Below are 19,195 nucleotides of genomic sequence, written 5' to 3' on the forward strand. Positions count from 1 at the left end.
ATCGTCAACGATGGGTGCCAACTGCGGCCGGACGACGGCGAGGAACGCCGCCGGCCCCTATAGCCTACATCGCCTTATGATGAGGAGACACTAAAACTGTTCTCTAAACATAAAGCATAAGAGATAACTAAAGGGGTGTTCGAATGTACTATAACTAATAGTTAATAATTAGTTAGCTAAAAATTATTAGTAAGATTAGCTAGCTAACAGCCTAACAAATAGCTACCTGACTATTAACTAATTTATCAAAAAATAGCTAATAGCTGAACTATTAGCTCTAGTGCATTCAAACACCCCCTAAGACTATATTTAGAAGCACCCAGTTTTTAAGAAACTAGTTTATAGAAATTAAATTGGTTTCAAATATACCAGTTTATAACTCAGTTTATAGAAATTAGATTATCAGTTTCTTAAAAACCAAGAAGCTGACCTCTCCTAGCTTAAAAAATAAAATTGGTTTCTTAAAAACTGGGTTGCTTCTAATCAGGGGCTAAAATACTCTATTATATAATTGAGTGTCTATAAATATAGTATATTAATAAATACATAAGTAAATACGTCTGTACAACATCGAATTGATAGAACAGACGAATTCATACAATGGGAAGTGACGTCGTCTGTCTATTGCTACTTGTGTTACGAGACAGAGACGTCACTTCACGGAGAGACGACTCTACATTTTTTTGCAGATATCTCATTTAAACACCTCAAAAGACTCTACATTAAACACAACTGTACATGCTCTTAGCCATATCAGCTCCTACCGTCATCCAAACGCCCATCGTAGTAGAAATGGAGATTGGAGAATGTACTCGCAAGATTACAGATTTGCTATAGCAAGTGGCAGTAACAGGTGAATTCCCCAAGATAAATCGAGAGCTAAACGAGTTTGCAGAACCTTTCTTTACAACAGCAATAGACCTGAAACTGCTATGTACAGTATTGCTTCTCGCTAATTAGGTGAACTGTTACATTAGGACTAACACAACATTACTTCTCCCTAACTTCCTGACAAACCAAAGAGACTGCAGCTCCCTTCGTGAGCTAGCTGTGGAACCTTTCTTTACAGAAGCAACAGATCTGAAACTGCTATGTACATCGAGTGAACTGTTATATTAGGACTACACATCATTACTTCTCCCTAGCTTCCTGAAAGCCCAAAAAACAAACAAACTGTAAGACAATGTCAGCGCAAACAGATCTTAGACAAATCGTGCTCCTGTTATATCGACATGACAGCTCCCATTTCAGTGGCGGTTTACCTTGTGATACACGCTGAAGGAGCGCTACAAAATTTTCTGCCGCTGGTCTAGGTGATCAGGCGGCACAGAATTAGTGAAGTGCGTGCTATCCACAGATGCAATATATGGTGTGTCACCGGCCTGAAATTCCAAGCTCCAGCGACTCCCTCTTCTTGTGGGCAGTTAGTTTGGCCTTCTCTTTCTCTGCTTCCGCTTGTGCTCTTTTCTTCTCCAGCTCCATCTGCTTAACATTCTCCGCATGGGCCCGCTCGAACGTCTTCGTGAAGCTTAGCAACGTTGAGACAACTGCACATACAGATGGGAAGTAATCATGACTGTTTAGAAAATACAAAAGGAGATTGCTATTGGCATGAACATTTGGTGCGCTCTGATTTGGAACAGGAACGCTCAAAGCCGCGACAAGCTATATATAACTCCTCAGAAACATGTTGATTAGATTTTAAATCCATGTTACCTTTTTCTTTTAGTTTGAACGTGTCTAGTTACCTTTTCTTTTAAACAAACATGTCTCCCACACCTATAGACATCTATCAAGCTTTTGTAACATATTAGTGGGGTAGCTAGCTTTTCAGCTCAAAAGAAAATACCTTGCTCGAAAGGACACCGCACGGGATCTTCACCAAAATAATGTGCTAGAGAATCGGCACTTTTCCCCTGCAAGTAAAATGATATTCTTTAGCACAAAGCGTATGCTTCCTTCAAGCAGGGTCATGCATAATGCATCAGGGTATTGATACTGTCGAGTCTTGACATACCGCACTGCTGTAAAGCGAAGCTAACGACCTTCCTTCAGCTTGGGCGTCATCAAGGAATAAATTCAGTTTCTGAAATAAAAAAATCTTCAGAACATTATAATCAATATGCTGATGGTGTGATGATGGCATCTTCATCTTTTCCCCATCAGTCTATTGTGCGTACTAGAGATGCAAATGAAAGAACAAGAGACATGACTAGAGATAGAATGAATGTGGAATCCGATGTGTTATGCCTAAAAAGTGTCTTTGGTGACCCTTTGTTCCACAACTAAGCCACAAGCTCTATCACTATGTACTCTAACAGACCCATTTATACTAAAACACTGGGAAACCAACCCTGTAAAATATCTCTGTCTCTGAAGGATCCTTTTCAGCTGTTGCCAGTTCCTGCTCCACTTTTTCCAGTCCTTTAGTTATCGCTTGCATTTCTTCTGCTAACTCCTTCAGTTGTATCTGTTTTTACTCCAGCTGTCAGCGAGAAGAATAAAACCACCATGGATCTATCTAGCATTAGATCTAAACTACCTTTGAGGCAGGTTCTAAATTTGCAAGATCCCTGCTGAAGTCAAGCACTTCAGGAAGCTTGTCCGAAAGAACCTGTACAAACAAAGAATGAAAGAACTTTGAGGAAGAGCAAAAGAGTTCATCAACATAAAATGAACAATTATTAAAAAATAAAATAAAATGGACAGTGCAAACATGCCTGCATGTATTGATACAAAGATACACTTCGTGGTGAAACTCAATGCTCATACAATGGAAGTAAGGACATTAGTCCAAAGTCACACAGATTGGTTCATGACAAACTTTTTCATAGAAAGGAGCTTCAGGGATGTATTTTGCCAAGACGGTACATTTAATCTTCTAATACGGTCACTACAACAAAGGAAGAAAGGGGAACCACAAACTGGGCATTGGAGGTCACAGATGTAAAGAAATAGCAAGCAAATCTACTATTAAGCACACTAATAAATGAAGTGGTCAAGCGGATCAATGTCTACTTCTAGAAGAACTCTGTAATTGGAACACTAGATTTTGTAAACCTTCAATAATGACCTATCACCTATGTCATAACAATGATGACACTGTGCCATCGATATGCTTAGACATAACCTTGTTAGACTGAATGTCTAAGGGAGAGGAGGAGGGAATCACACCTTGCATAGATAATGCATGAGAGTCATCCTATTATTACGTGCTCGTATATCACTGAGCTTAAGAAGACTATCCAATCTAAATCCAACAGCTGCACCTGAAAAATGGACACATGTATAAAAAAAACTAAAATATATATATATATATATGTGAAAGAGCCAACATTCTGCTATGAAATTTCATGAGGCTACGTCTTGAAAGTATGCCTTTTGCAAGTAAATTAGAATACATATGGTCTTGGGCTGTTGCTGGCCGTCCAGTTAATTACTGTACGCAACAAAAAAATAATTTTCAAAGAAAATAACACAAGTATCAACTGAAAATTTTGTCTTGTGTAGTATTTACATATTATTTTCCAAGATGATTAAAGTATAGCAAAAAAAGGTGAGCCTCACAGAAAACATGAATGCAAGCTATACACTAGTCATAGAATTGCAGTGAAATTGGCCGTGCTATTGGAAAATGGAATATTGTAGTCACAGTTGTAAAGTTTTGCTCCAGCTCTTAATTCCATTTTAATCAATATTTTTGTATAAAAGCATAAGCCAACTATGTAATGAAATTAAATAAGAACCAACTGATAGTGTGAAACACCGAGCATTGTTCCTTCATGCCGTGTCATTTATTTGTAGGCTGAATACTGATATTGCACTTGGTTCCCTAACTCACCCCTTGCAGTTCCTTGGTTTAATGCGTTTCCCAAAGAAAGAATTGTCTGCATCACTCGCTTAAGTTTCACAGAGCTCCTAACCTGGCCATCCAACATTGTACATGTGCATTCGTTACATGTCAGTGATGTGTGGAGATTATTACTAGATTAAATGATTTACAGCATACCTCTTCAGCAACCAAATTGATGGTATTCAAATTACTTTTTAGGTCCGCAACCTGAAAGAATATAAAGAATGATGCAGAAATAGTTTAATGTGTATATATTTATACAAGAACAGTAATACAATCCCATGGGGGGAAAGCATTTCACAAAAATGCAATGTACAACTGACCTGTGTAACAAACTTTATCTTAAATGACAAAATTCTCAGTTTTGATTCCACCCTTGGTACTTTCATCATCTCCATGAAGAACTACAAACACAAAAGAAAATCAGCAATGGAGTTATTGATTCAGGGATTAACTGCACATTTCAAGATGCATGGAATGGGTTAACAAATGATGGCCATATATCCTAGAGGTAAACTAGATATACCGATTGTAGAAAATGGCCATCTCGCCATACCAACTCACAAGAAACAGCCAAAGATTAGACACGGATATCTAAATTGTGCCAATCTTGCAATATTCCTGCTTGTGATCAGTGTAATTGATCCTCAATTCTAAACATTTGACACTTTCTTAGCCCTCGGGTGGGATTTCTAGAACAACAATAATTGTTAGATTATGTTGTGTCTATGGGGCTTGGGCCCAGCCCATGTTTAGGGCCCGTTTGGCAAAGCTCCAGCTCCTGCTTCTTTAGCTCCAGATCCTGATCCTCGTGAGGAGCTGATCCTCCTGATTCTCCTAGAGAATCAGAATCATTTTTAAAACCGTTTGGCAAGTAAACTGATTCTTGTCTGCTGAGAGTTGGTGGTCTGTGGCGATTGTCTGTTTTACCCTTTGCAGTTCAACTTTGTTACAAACCAATAAGTAGGATGCATATACGGAAAAAATTATGAAACAATGACATATAAAATATTCCCATCATAGTAGTATATGCATTGTACCCTTTTTTCACAAAAACGACTCCCAATCTTTCGGCTCCACACGAGAATCAGTTTAAAAAAAATACCCGTTTGGCACGACTCCTCCAGATCCTCGCTTAGAATCAGGAGCTGGAGCTGTGCCAAACGGGCCCTTAGTATATGCATTGTACCCTTTTCGATATTCTGGACTATTCTCTTCTAGCATGGTATCAAACCAACCCTAATCCTTTCCTTGGCCGCCTCCGCGGTCGCCGCCCCTCCCCCCTTCTTCCACTGGTCGTCGCCCTCCTTCCCTCCCTCCTTCCCCTGGCAACCGGCCCCTCCCTAGCTGCCGCCACTGATAGGCCTCCCCTTAACTGCTGCCATCGGTCCCTCTCCCAGGCCGCTACCACCAGCCCTCCCTCCCTGGCCGCCGCCACCGCCGCCTACCCTCCCATGGCCGACGTGCTAGTTTCCTCTCCTGTGGAGGCCTTTCCCTCTCTCATCTCCTCTCTCCTTGGCTAATCTCTGGCTGCCGCCTCCCGTCCTCCCTCCCTGGCCGCCGCTGCCAGCCCTCCCATGGTCGTCGTGCCCTTCTCCCCTAAGGAGACCTTCCCCCTTCTCATCTCCTCTCTCCTTGGTTGTTACTGGGCTGGTATTATCTGTGCTGTTCTTGTGTTCACCGGCGTCGTGGATCTACCACCACCTATTGCCTTGTTGTCGCCCCATCGCTGTAGGCTGCTTTTGTTTAGCCATTTGTCAGGGCAGACACAGAGGACTTGGGAGCATGCCTCCCCTCCAATTTCAGCCCTGCAGGCCTCCCTCCTCATGAGGTGGCTGCAACCCACGCTAGATTCGTCGCAGCCCTCGCTGCCGCCAAGGCTGTAGTCGTTGCTGCTAGAGAGCGTGAGTGAGCTGCCGCTCTCGTCTGAGAGCAAGAGCGCACTGCCGCTGATGCATCTGCTCACCAACTTGCAAAGGTGAGCGACATCTCAAGGGTCCTACCGCCACAGACCCCTTCTCGGGTACCAGGCGGTTGAGACCCTCTGGCATACGAGGTTGTTATCATCGCCAACCTCCATGCTCAGGCAACTGTTGTTCAGAACATCCGAGCCCTGGTTCTCGTCCTCAACCTGTACTCCTCCGCTTACGCCCGCTGGCGTGACCTTGTCCTTCTTAGCTTGCAACGATATGATCTCGACGACCACATCCTCACATTGTGTAGTGAGGGTGAGAAAGCATGGTTTATATGGTTGATGGTGCATCCCCTAATAGGTTGGCTCAGTACATTCTCATCGTTAGAAATAAACCCAGCACATGTATGCGCGTGTGGCTGGTCGTGTGCGTGCACGTTGTGTGTGAGTTAGTTAGCATGTGTGCATGCAAGCGTGCTGTGACTGGCCGAGGCTTGCGTGTGGCGTGAGCAGATAGTTAGCCATGCATGCTGAAGCTGCGGATCGTGAAGCAGTCGCTGGTTGGAGCCGGTCTGCAGGCTTGCCGCGTACGTTGCCTACATGCAAGTAGTGGTCGTCAGGTGTGGTCACGTCATACGCATATGAGCGCGTCGTGCGCATGGCCGTTGGCATGGAGTCGGTGCTCCTATGGCCTATCTTTAAAAGGCCACATTGTACTCGTTGTTTGGACGTGGGCAAGGAATACAAGGTCCAGTGTGTGTGCTGGTGGCGTTCGGCGCCGTATCTCGTTCGTGTCTTCCAACTTTGTGTTCTTAGTGTTCTTGAGTGTGTGAGAGCACTTGAGAGTTCCAACAATTGGTATCGGAGTCAGGTTGGCCCAACGCATTCTCAGACAAATCTCGGCTCACAATGTGTGAGGGGGAGATTGTTGGGAATAGTCTCACATTGTGTGGTGAGGGTGAGAAAGCATGGTTTATATGGTTGATGGTGCAACCCCTTAGGAGGCTAGCTTTTTGGGGGGAGTGTTGGCCCAAGAGACCTAAAGCCCGCTGCTATACGTGCGGGCGCGTGTGTCACAGCCCGACAGCCTGGGTGGGCGCGCCGTGTGTGCGGGCGGCCCCGACGGACACGCCATGTGTCGGCGGTCCGGTTCCAACAACCACAACCATGTGCCCCACTGTCCCATCCTAGTGACGGATGGACAATGCAGTCCTCTCTTGGATCCTCGACACGATCATTGACGAGCTCCAGGATGTTGTCTACGCGTGTGGTAGCACTGCTCGCCAGGTCTGGGTAGCTATTGAGGAGCAGTTCCTCAACAATCGTGAGGCTTGTCACCTTCTGGGCCTTCGTCTATGGTGACCTCTCCATCACTAAGTACTCACGCCAGATGAAGAGCACAACAAACCCTCTTCGTGACATCAACGAGTCTGTCTCCAATCGCACAGTCGTCCTCAACCTTCTATGGGGCCTCAACGAGCGATATGATTACCTGTGGACCCAGACTACACGATCTATCACATTCCACTCCTTTCACAAGGTCCACAATGATCTCATCGTCAAGGAGATTACCAAGGGGACTTAGGTCCGCTCTGACACCACTATGGTCCTCTACAACTCCAACTCTAGGGGGCGCCTACGCGCATGACTACTTCCACTCTAGCTTCAGGGGGTTCGTCTTCACGCTCGTCTACTCCACCAATGTCAGGAGCACCGCGCCATCCTACCGGCTCTAGCTCTAGAGGCGGTGGTGATAGTCGCCGGCAGCGAGGTGCTCGCGGTGGTGGTGGCGAGAAGGGTGACTCCCTGGCCACCACTCTACAACTCGTCCACCACTCTACAACCCATGGACCGGTCGCATCACCATGTGACATGGCCCGTTCACGGGTGGTCAACCACTGCTAAAGCCATAGTCGGCTCTCTTCATGATGCCCACCTTCACTAGCCATGGGTGTTCCCTTGGACCACCCCCACGGCACCTCAGTCACCACACCGTCTCTTCTCCCTCGACACCCACCTGGTTCGGCCGGCCTCATGGACTGGAGGCTGGGATCAACTGCCACTTGCTAACTTGTTTAGCATGATGACACAAACTCCGCCTGCCACCACCAACTATGTGGCTGACTCCGGTGTCTCTTACCACACCACTTTGAATGTTGGTATGCACTCCTCCTCCCATCCCCCACCCATCTCATCCTTCCTCTATCATAGTTGGCAATGGTCAATGGGAACATTCTCCCAGTCATCTTTATAGGTGTTTCCTGGTTCTTTCTGCCTTTGCAAACTTTTATCTGTGACAATGTCGAGAGGGAGAGAAGGGCAGGGCGAGCGGCAGGATGGTGGCGAGCGGCAGGATGGTGGCGAGCGACGGGGCGCCAGAAGACGTCAGCCAAGCCGCAGAGGTGCAGGCAGAGGAGGGTGGAGCCGAGCCCAGCCTGTCGTGGTCGTAGAGGAGGGGACAGAGACAGGGGTGGGTGCGTCGAGGCCTAGTGCATCACCAACACTAGAGGAGGAGATGGATAGGGCTGGTGCCACGGGGGAAGGGCGGGCGCCAACCAATGTGGGCGGTGGCGTCGAACATGGAAGGGAAGGGGAGAAAGGTCAAGATAGAAGGCTTTGGTACCATGTTGGTGGAAAATAGTTCTCTATATTCCAATAACTAATCAGGGTTACAATATGTATACAAACCCTAAAGGGTCTAATGGGTTAGGCCATTCTATGCCCATAACACACACCATAAACAATATTGTCTAATAGGCCAAACATCTCCTATGGTGTCCAACATATGTGTCTCGGCATGCATGATCCATGAGAGTCACACCTGACCATTGTGAAGCGGCTCCTTCGACACCTTCACGGTACTCTCGACTATGGCCTTCTACACTGGAGTTCTTCTTGGAGCGAGCTTGTCGTCTACACCAATGTTGACTGAGCGGGGTGCCCAAACACACGCCGATCCACCTCAAGTTATGTTGTATTCCTTGGGAAAACCTCATCTCTTGGTCGTCCAAATGATAGCTAGTGGTCTTTCGCTCGAGTGTTGAGGCCAAGTACCACGTCGTGGCCAATGGGGTGGCTGAAGCATGCTGGCTCTACCAACTCCACTAGGAGCTCCACAACTCACTCACCGGGAGTACCCTTGCCTACTACGACAACGTCAACCCTATCTAGCACCAGCGCACGAAGCATGTCGAGATTGATCTTCGTTTATAAGGACATTGCCATTGGGGATGTTCGAGTTCTCCCCATCCCGATGACTTTTCAGTTCATCGATATCTTCACCAAGGACCTACCCTCCTTGGTGTTTTTGGAGTTTCAATCCAGTCTCAGCATCTATTGTGGTTAGAGTTTTGACTGTGGGGGTATTAGACTGTGTTGTGCCTATGGGCCTTGGACCCAACCCATGTGTAGTATATACATTGTACTCTTTTCAATACATTGGACTATTCTCCTATAGCACTAATAGCTATAATTATAACCATCATTTACCATCACCCACTTTGCAATTTGTTTTCCATGCTTGTTTTAGACAGATTTTTTTTCATTTTATGGCCTTCTTAGTGTGTGTGGTTTGATCCTAAGTGCCAGTATTTAGAAATGGAGGAAGTAGCACGCCCCTCCATATCTAACGTAAGAAAAAAAAAATCTTTTTATGTCCCTTAATGGTGACATATGCACTTTTTCCCCAATCATTTACCAAAGATAATTCATCGTCCAAGGAGAATAGAATATCACAGGGAAAATAAAAAAAGAAGACCTGTTCACAGTTCCCTAGGTTCTCCTTTTTGCCCGTATAACTCTGAAAATTTTGAAAACTACCATGTCAATATAGATAGGAAACTGGTGGAAACAAATACTGCTGATATACCAAAATACAATTCACGAGAAATCTAATAATATTTCAAAGCGGAATAGAGCAGGAAGAAAACTGTACTTTGAGTAGTTCCATTTCTTCCTTAGTTGGACAGAACTTTATTAGGTAATCTACTTGATCACCATCAACTACGGAATCATCAAGAGCAACTACTAAACCCTGAAAGAGGAAAAAAACCATCCACGTAATCAATACAATCAGCAAATATGTCGGAAGGAACACCAAAAAACTCGGCTGGGGAGGGAATGACCGCCCTCACGGTATAATACTAGAAGAGATCGAAACAAATGTCCGCCCTCCCAGAAGGAACACCAAGAAGCATTATTTTTGGCAACAGATGTAATGGCTTTATTAAGGTACCCCGAAAGATCGGTTCTGTCAAACAACTTATTCTTAACATGATCTTAAGTTAATCTATTCTTTAACCTTCCAGCAAGGCTGGGCATCAATAATGCTTGAATTCTTTCTTGCTATCAAGATATTAATCCTAATAACCATACAAAAATATTGCTATCTTAAGATAATGTCCATACAAAGTTACCATTAGATCAGGCAGTGGCATCTTAATGTTTCTCAGCATAATTTCACAATTCTTTGCGCGTTGGAGCTCAATCTGCATAGGAGAAGTGCAATGTAAATTGTTTTATTTACACTTTAGTTATCATTTAACTACTAAGATGAGAACAGTTGCACAAATCGGAATGGATAGAAGTACCAGATGAACTTTTTCTTGCTTTGTTGCAACAGAAGGGTGTTGTTGTTGCCGTTGACGTTTTGCCTCCATATTTGGCATCGTTACAGAGAAAAGACTTTCCAGCTCAGAGATATCAATCTCTGGGGTCCTGATAAAGATGTGCATGGATTAGTATATATCCCCCCCCCAAAAAAAAAATCAACTAGAAAGAATTCCATAAAAGAATGTTATTATACCTAGATATTTCATCAGACTTCTGTGTTTCAGCCCACAAACTTCCCTGTGTTGCTCTTGAAACTTTCACCCAGTGCAATGGCTTCAGCGGGGTCCTTTTAGATGCCTGGTTGGCACGTAAACTTCTAGGACTTTTTGAGCGGGCTGTGCTACGATCCTTTGCACCAAATGAAAATGCTGGATGTGGGGGAGGGTTAGAATTGGCAACACTTCCCTTCGTAAGCTTATGAAGGGGGCCGGGTGGAGGTGGAGGTGGTCGGATTGTTGGTGACTTCTGTGAAGTGTTATTGGCCACGGCTAGCTTAGGAGGAGGTAATGGGGGTGAAGGTGGTACTGATGGTGCAGAAGTAACACGGGATGACAGTGGTGCTGGAGGCGGAGGTGGATGAGGGGCTGCCACACGATTTCTTCTACTTAAGGATGGGAAACTTTGTGAAGAGGGAGGTGGTGGAGGTGGAGTAGGTGGTGTTTGAGAAGAATGTGGTGGTGGAGGTGGAACGTGTGGTGTTCCAGGAGGTGGAGATGGAACAGGCGGTGTTCGAGATGAAGGTGGTGGTGGAGGCGGAACAGGTGGTGTTCGAGGAGGTGGAGGTGGAACAGGCGGTGTTCGAGATGGAGGAGGTGGTGGAGGTGGAACATGCAGTGTTTGCACCCGTGTAACGCTTTGTGAAAATGTAGGTGTCAAAGACGGGGTGTCTGGATATTCCATTGTTGCACTGTCCTTGTTATCTAGAAACTGCGGTTGAGACAATGAGACTTCAGGTGATGATCGTGACCGTAGAGAGGAAAATGGTGGTTTTGCCAACCCTGGGGGTGGGGGCAGGGGCGGGGGCGGTGGAGACCGAGCTCTCTTTTGTGGAGCTAGAATTACAGATACAGCATCTGGATTTGAGCTTGAAAATGACGCTGCTGCTGCTGGTGGATGCGGAGGCTGATGTGGTACGACTTTTTCTATAGTGATTTTTACCTCTTCACCATGTGTCAAAGGAAACAGCGTCATGCCTGATTTTGACGGAGGCGGTGGTGGTGGTGGTGGCGGCGGCGGCATAGTTTCAGATCTTGTCGCTTGAATTGCAAAGGGCCTAGTGTCTGGATTTTGAGGTACTGCTGGCAAATCTGTCGGGAGAGATGCTCTTGCGTTGCTCAATTCCTCATCCAGTGAAGATGAAGCGGCTGGTGACAGTATGAAATCATTGGAACCTGTAGTACTATCAGTTTGTAATTTCCCACGAGTTTCATAGGAAGGTTCTTGTGATTTACCCAGCTCTTCGGTTCTCAAAAGATCTTTAGGAGGGACTGATGGTTCTGAAGGTGGAGAGGAACGCACGGTTGCTCTAAGGGAAATGTTGATGGTACTTGTGCTAGTATTTATGGGTAACTTAGTGGGAACAGGGAGTAAAGAGACAGTGGGTGGAGGGGGAGGAAGAGGAGGAGGTGTGCACAAAGGTAACAGAGATGCTGTTGGTGCTGGATTGTTTTCCATCAGAGAGGAAGGTTCATGTTCAACTGGAGTTTGTGAACAAGACATCTCACCTGATGCTGATTCTGTTATCTCTGATAAAAATTTTACTGCAGAGTCAGACATCACTCGCCGAGGCTGAACCGGCGAAGATGATTGTTGTGGCATGATTGTACTTGAAGACAGTTCCATTGGTGAAGCACTGGTCTTTGAAACCTTAACCTTAGAAGGTGATAACAATGCTGTGCGCCGCATTCGCGAAGGAGACTGCACTGTAGTTTGTGATTTGGATTGAACATTAGCTGAACTTGAATCTTGGGGAATATGTCTCGGTTTAGTGCTGACAAGCATATCCAATTCATTTCCGACCTTCAGAACAACACTAGAAGAATAAATTTCACCAGAAGAACTTTCAGATTCAAGTTCTTCACGAGTATCAAAGAAAGTCTCAGGTTCATCGGTAATCGCTGAGATCTTTAGCTGGGTTGTGTGAGGTACGGTGTCTTTTTTCCCATCCAACCAGTCCAAATGGTTAAAGATATCTAGCACCTTAGCAAACTCTTCAACCCCAAGTCCTTGTTTCTCTTGATGAATAACAGGCTCTGTTGTGACATGTGAAGTAACTATGTCCATATCGGAAAAGATAACCTACCATCAACAAAAGTTGCATGTAAAAATCCATGCACTACAGTAATAGTCTAGTTCGCCACTTGGCATAAACACTTACCTCAAACCGAAAATCTTTAGGGAATTGGTCTTTTGCATTCCATAACATGTCTATGTGATCACGGTTAAGCATCAAGATGTTTGACCGGATGAATGCTGTATTGAACATGATTCGGAAAACCATCTCTTCACGATCCAGATCCTCATACAGATGGATACACTCTAGGACAATATCACCTTGGACATGACATTGAAGGTCTATTTTCACCAGTTCATCTGCCTAAGGTCAGAAATGGTCAATTCCTTTCTAGTAAAGGTTAGCAAGGAAGATTTAAAAAAAAATCAAATTTTATGTTTCGAGAGATTTATAACATGGAAAATTATTATATAAGACAACATTAGCTAACAGCTTAAAAGCAGAACAATGAATGACCCAGCAGAAGACAATTACCTGTGAATAAAAACGGACAAGGTTGCTTTTCTTTGGAGTTGAAAAAAGAACTTTTGGAGTCTGATCAGGGGGCATGAGATGATCCGGGCCGTATATCCTGAATATTGGACGGAAACCACCTTGGCCATGAAAATTTGGAACCATCCTCAAAATAACACAATCTAATGTGAGGGCTCTATCAGCTGGAGGCCACTCAGGCATGACATTCCTCGTCGAGATATAGCGCAAATATCTCATTTGAGAAGGCATGGGATTCAGAGGTGAAATCATCTCCAAAAGCTCCAAAGACGATTGCTTGTAGACCATATCCAGCACTTTCTCCTCGTCGGAATAATGCCCCAGGTATATTAGAAGAGCAGCTAACATGAAAGCCAGAATAGGCCAGCTCCCTCGTTGACAGTGCATTAGCAGTAAGTTATGCTGACCCAAAGAAAGCCAGCTTTCGCTGGACTTCAAGATGCAGTGGATCATTTCCATGGTGAGGAGTGGACATCCCTCATAGTGGCCAGGGTAGTCCAATACAGTCATACCATACTCAGACAAAATATGGTATATAGGGCTTTCTTCCTCTTTAGTCCCGAAATTCGAGATCATGAATGAGTGATCGCGAAAATTTTCCAGAAGATCTGCTGCAATGCCTCTAATGTGAGCATCGAAATGGTCCCCTTCCACCTCTTTCAGGGAGAAGCAGTGATCAAAAACTGAAACAAAATACAATAATCTATGAGTCAAAGATGCAAAGCAAGTGTAACTCCATGTAGCTATTTAGTCATGTCTAAGTCAGTTGCTACTGATTGTACATGTACTATTGTTATCATCATATATGCCTTATGAAGTGATTAATGTATAATTTGAGTTTTTAAGCAATCATCCATCTTTCAATCATTATGTAGTCTTTTGGACAAATCTTAAAGCATTCTAGAATCTAGAGAGCCATGGTAATTGGTAATACATGTAGCTACAATGCTACATATAGTAGTGCATTTGTATTTTTTTAGATCACCGGAGGAGATGAACTATCCCCACCTGAATTTCATTACCACAGATTCCAGCAAAAGCAGGTAATGGTAAATGGTAGTTACATTGTTGGGTCGTGAGCCCAGAGTTACAAAACAATAGAGTCGAGAAAGCAGATAAATATGAAAGCTAAAAGGATCACTAAAACTTCCTAACTCTCTAATTCATGTGCGGTACACCCAAATTGAAGCTTTGAGAGCAATTGCAGGTGAATGGTCGGATTATTCTGATTGCATCTCCCTAAGCTCATCACAGCTCAAGTAAATCAAGCTTAGATAATGCAAATAACGCCATATCAATCAAACTGAACTGCTCCTTGCACTAAGCTGCTAGGGGCCTAGGGCACAACAATGCAAATAAAGAAAGGCACGGGAAAATGCAAAGGAAGAACTCCGTTACCGTAGACGTTATCTGTGATGAGGAGCAGACCATCGGGCGGCTTCTTATAGAAGAACTTCCGGAACAGCGACATGACGCGGCAGGACCAGCAGCTCCAATCTCCGGATCACTTCTGCTCGCAGGAAGTCCAAGAGCTGGCTCAACTCCAGCAACCGATTCGGCTCAATCTTTCGCGATACAGCTGAAGGATACTCTCTACGCCGAGAATCCCGCCCCGCCGAGCTCAATAGCTCGCTCAGGCCGTTGCGGATTTGGGTTCGGGCCGCTAATCGCTGCGGCGTACTGTAGCAGGAAGGTTACAGGCAAACAGGAAAGAGGTGCTACCGCTCCGGCTCTGTTGAATCTCTTGTCTTGAGAGCTCCGAGGGTTTGGAATCGGAGCGCGCAGGAAAAGGGGCGGGCGTATTTCAGTTGGAAATTTGAGAAATGGGTAATGGTAAGAGGAGAGAGATTGGCGTTGAGCGAGGACGAAGACAAGGCAGGAAGGAGGAAGACGATAAGGCAGGAGGAGGAAGAAATTGGCGTTTGACTACATTTAATTGTTTTATTTTATTACTAACGCGCAGCTGTTAGTTTGTTATTTTTTTTTTCCTGGCTGCTCATTTACTCCACTCTTTGGCTGCTTACTAATTCTTTATTATTTCGTCAAAATGGCTTCTTTTTTTAAAAAAATAATACTTCATCTGATAGTATTTCCGGACCGAGCAAATTTGTGACCCTTGAGCTTTCGTACATTTCTCTCTCGACTATCCTTCACCTTCAAGAAATTAACTGATGAAGGCTACATTCTAGAAATCGCGTTCCCTGGATGAATAGCTTGTTAATGGTTGCGTTATATTCAGTTGAAAACAAAATGGTTTCTTGTGACAGATCGCTTAGTGTCCGTTGCTTTAGCGATTACTATTTTTTCCCTCCAAAATCTGCCCTTTTTGGTTTCTACGCAAAATAAAGTGGTAAAGGATAGGTAGTTTATAATACTAAAACAAAACAAAACAAAAAAGCAAATCAGGAAGCAGCGACGTGTGGTCCGGGGATCTGGATTCTGGAGTAGGGTCGGCAGTTGGTGGTTGGACTTGCCGCCAAGTTCCGAACGAAACATTTTTACTGGAAACCATCGTCAGTCGAGGCAGGATGTGGCAACGATGCTACTTGCTGTCCGGAGCCAAAGCAAAAACAGAGAGAAATGTTACCAACAATGCCTAGTAAAATTAGTGAATATATTAGTATTATATTATTGTACAGTACAGATCTATAGGCTGTGCTAATTCTGCAGCAGCTGCAGCTGCTGGCTGCCTACTGTATGCCTGAAGATTTTGCTGCTGCAGCTGCTGCCCAAACAGCGCTGCCAATGATAAAGGAAACTGTCAATTTCGTCTTTGTCGTCAGGGGGACGTTGACGTGCCCCGGTGGGTGGCTGGCGTGAGGCATGACGATGCTTGGCGGTACCCAAAGTTTGGCTCATGTGCAGACCACGAGCTCACGGAATGGGTTGGGGACTTGGGAGCACGTCACCCTGCCTGCCGTGCTTGGTGTCGGGTGCCGGCGAGGCGTGCTGCTGCTCCGCCGTGGAATTTCCTTCGTGGACCGTTGATGCATTTTATTTATCAAACATCAAGACATGATTTCATATATAGTTTCAAACTCGGTGCTGCGCTGCGGTCCACATCTGAAAGTAACTGAATACAAGTTCAGCTGAAACCTCAACAATCTGAACTAGAATATACGCTCGCACGCAGAATCTGCTTGGATATTACTGGATGCCAACAACCAAACCTCAACAAACCTGGCTCCGCACCTTCGCGATCACCTCCCTGACGTCCGCGCGGTGGCCGTCGAAGAAACCCTGGTGGATGCGCTGCAGGGCGCCCAGCACCACGGCCAGCGAGCCGTCGTGCTCCCTCTCTTCCAAGCCCTGCTCCGCCAGGGACGGGATGTCGTAGTCGAATGTGCGGCAGGTGGAGGCGAAGTAGCGGTACCTGTCCATGAGGATGAGGTTATCCGGGTACCCCGGCCAGACACCGTCCGTGTCATCGAGGATCACCACCATGGCGGGATCGGCGCCCTGGATGACGTCGAGGCTCTTCGTGTTCTCCTTCGTCGACTCGTTTCTGGACACGATCCTGCCGCCGAAGTAGATGCCGTTCGGGTCCAGCAGCCGGACGGCCGCCCTCGCGTAGGCTCGGATGCCCAGGGTGTACACGTGCATCTCGAATAAGGCGTTCGCCTGCTTGAGGAAGCCCCGTGCGAACGCCCCAAGCTTGACGAGCATGCTGAGGTTGTCGATGTCCACTCGGAAGAGGTCGATGCTGGTGTCTCCAAATGTGTAGGGCGTAAACCCCTTGGCTTGCTCGACGGGGGAGAGGTCGTATAGACTCGTGGAGTTGAGCAGCGTGTGGTCCAGGTCCAGGATGAGGATCAGCTTCCTCTCGCGCATGAGGGTCGCCCTGTCGGACGCGCTGACAATGCTCATCGCCTCCTCTATGGCTGGCACTGGCAGCACCGGGCCCTCGCCGTGGATGTACTCGACGACAGTGTCAGTGTCGTCGTCTTCGTCTTCGTCGCTGTTATCGTCCTCGTCTCCTCTTCCTTGATTCGTCACATCGTACCCAACGGCAACTCCGGGGAGAGCATCTCCTCCAGCCGCCTCCCAGACCCCATGGACGAACCCAGGGTGCGGGGGGCAACTCGCAGCGTAGTAGTCGCCGTCTCGGTCTCCTCCTTGCCTCATCGTCTCGTGACCAACGGCGACTCCGGGGGGGGGAGCAACTCCTCCATCCTCCTCTTCCTTCTCCGCCCCGCACCGTGAGCAGAGCCCGTGGACGAACCGAGGGTGCGGGGGGCAGCTTGCAGCGTAGTCATCGCTGTCGCCGACGCCGTCTTCACCTCCGTCTCCTCCTTGCCTCAACGTCTCGTGCCCAACAGCGACTGCGGGAGCAGCTCCTTCCGCGCCCTCATCCATCGCTCCGCACAGGGAGCAGCGCCCGAGGACGAACCCACGGGGCGTGGGGCAGCGCGGGGCGTCCTCGTCGCTCTCTCCTTGTTTTTGATTCATCAAGCTAATGGCGGCGTCGGCGTCTGCGGCGGGATTATTCTCCGGGCGAGCGGTGCTCGAGAAGGTGGCCGGAGCCCGGAGCTGGGGGACTCGCACGCGGCGACGGCTGGGCCGCTGGGGTGCCGAAATGGACGCGGAGGTTGGGGCCTGGGGGCGGCTCCTCGTCCCGTTTTGTAACCGCCTTTTCGAGTTCGCGTGGGGACTGGGGGCCGAGCCTCTCGCACTGTTGTTGCCAGGTGGCACCGCTGTGGCCCAACTCTTCAGACGTCTATTTAAGGCCCAATAGAAAACGGTCCACCTTGACTCGTTAATGACGGCCAGTTCTAGTTCAAAACTCAACCATTACGATTTTCATTTTTTTTCAGAAAAAATAAGGGCCTGAGTGCATGATGGGTTTCTCGGATCATGTGGGTTGCCCCGCCCTAGACCTTGTTGGGTTGCAGGCTGGTATAGTGGTAATATTTGGCTTCCCTGGTGAGGTGTTGTGTGCAAAAAATGCCTGCTGAGCATGGCTCTCAAGAAACAAATTCGTTTACCAATGGCCGCTCAGGTGAGACTCCGCCAGTGTAAAATAAAGGACGCGGACAATAGATGATAGTGTTTAACACTGTTTGAAAAGTGAAATTTTAAAAATAGAGGATTGAATAGGAAATGAGATAGAAGATCTGCCAGAGATAGCCAATAACCGTGGACAATTTTGTTTGGCTCCCCTACCGAACTAAATAGGATCTAGTGCTAATTTTATTTACGCGGTGCACGAATATCAATTAATATAATTATGTTGAGATAAATATTTTAGTGCATAACTGCTTAACATAATCGCTATGTCTCTCGGTCGTAGCTTCGACCGTCGTAGTTTCTTTTTCTTGCATAGTCGTAAATGCGAGCTCTACGCCATGCGTCTGTTTAGTTGTTCTATTTTATTGTGTGGTGCATTGTTCATTTCTATGTTAAGAATGTGGAATGTATGTTTGAACTCATATAGGTAATGGTCCGTTGGCGGAGCCCGAGGAAGTTGCAGGAGAAAACCCTGAGCAAAAGCTGGTTGGTGAAGGCGTGTCCTCTAACCTATCTATATCCTACTCATTTTATAATTCATCTTCCCGCATGTACATAATATATACCTAAGGATTTACTAGTCTTTGTTTATCCTGTCCTTGTTCATCTATTTGGGTTGAATTATTTCTAGATTAGCTCTATGTTAGTGCATCACTTTAATCAATGAACATGATAAGATTATTTATGATACGAGGTGTTGACGCCTTTTCGGAACGCCAAATACTCAAGAAGAACCGGCGGCGGTGCTCTCTGCACAGGGGCGGACGGTCCGCGCGTGGGGCCGGACGGTCCGCGGCCTGGTGCGAGGCGCGGTGGTACTCTCTGCACAAGAGCGGACTGTCCGTGGCCTGGGGCCGGACGGTCCGCGCCTGGTGCGCGGCTAGGGCTTCTCTGCCTGACGGCCGGACGGTCCGCGCCCTGGGGGCCGGACGGTCCGCGCGTACGCAGAGGCGGCGGAAGTCGCCAGCGGCGCCTGGATCTCGCTCCCGGGAGGGACCCCGTCGGGGAGGAGAGATCCTAGGTGGTG

The 19,195-nt window shown here is 46.6% G+C and overlaps 2 protein-coding genes across 3 annotated transcripts; both read right to left on the reverse strand.

Annotated features, from left to right (window-relative positions):
• Positions 1-804: 804 nt before the first annotated feature.
• LOC110991262 (uncharacterized) lies at positions 805-15,038 on the reverse strand. 2 transcript variants are annotated; one of them, XM_023300054.2, is made up of 18 exons: positions 14,560-14,996; positions 13,144-13,844; positions 12,754-12,972; positions 10,570-12,674; positions 10,355-10,481; positions 10,181-10,252; positions 9,700-9,798; positions 9,523-9,564; positions 4,177-4,257; positions 4,010-4,060; positions 3,842-3,923; positions 3,175-3,269; positions 2,543-2,614; positions 2,354-2,470; positions 2,018-2,086; positions 1,850-1,916; positions 1,263-1,547; positions 805-1,173 (listed from the first exon to the last, which is right to left on the reverse strand). In XM_023300054.2, exons 1-17 carry the CDS (start codon positions 14,630-14,632, stop codon positions 1,375-1,377), a joined length of 4,245 nt encoding a protein of 1,414 aa, XP_023155822.1. In that variant the 5' UTR covers positions 14,633-14,996; the 3' UTR covers positions 805-1,173; positions 1,263-1,374. The 2 variants fall into 2 exon arrangements, with proteins under 2 accessions (XP_023155822.1, NP_001341310.1); NM_001354381.1 differs by having other exon boundaries at positions 812-1,149; positions 14,560-15,038.
• Positions 15,039-15,759: 721 nt separating this feature from the next.
• LOC100279388 (uncharacterized) lies at positions 15,760-17,733 on the reverse strand. Its single transcript, NM_001152401.1, is given in 1 exon segment — positions 15,760-17,733. A coding segment is annotated over 1 exon segment (1,278 nt). The 5' UTR covers positions 17,611-17,733; the 3' UTR covers positions 15,760-16,332.
• Positions 17,734-19,195: the final 1,462 nt, after the last annotated feature.

The sequence above is a fragment of the Zea mays genome, chromosome 5 (genome assembly GCF_902167145.1).
Source record: "Zea mays cultivar B73 chromosome 5, Zm-B73-REFERENCE-NAM-5.0, whole genome shotgun sequence".
NCBI lineage: Eukaryota > Viridiplantae > Streptophyta > Magnoliopsida > Poales > Poaceae > Zea > Zea mays.

Coding starts and splice junctions, on each gene's coding strand:
- LOC110991262 (XM_023300054.2), bottom strand. CDS start 14,632: ATGTCGCTGTTCCGGAAGTTCTTCTATAAGAAGCCGCCCGATGGTCTG. Junction 13,845..14,559: donor CATCACAGATAACGTCTACG/GTAACGGAGTTC, acceptor ATTTTGTTTCAG/TTTTTGATCACTGCTTCTCC. Junction 2,087..2,353: donor AGACAGAGATATTTTACAGG/GTTGGTTTCCCA, acceptor TTTTTATTTCAG/AAACTGAATTTATTCCTTGA.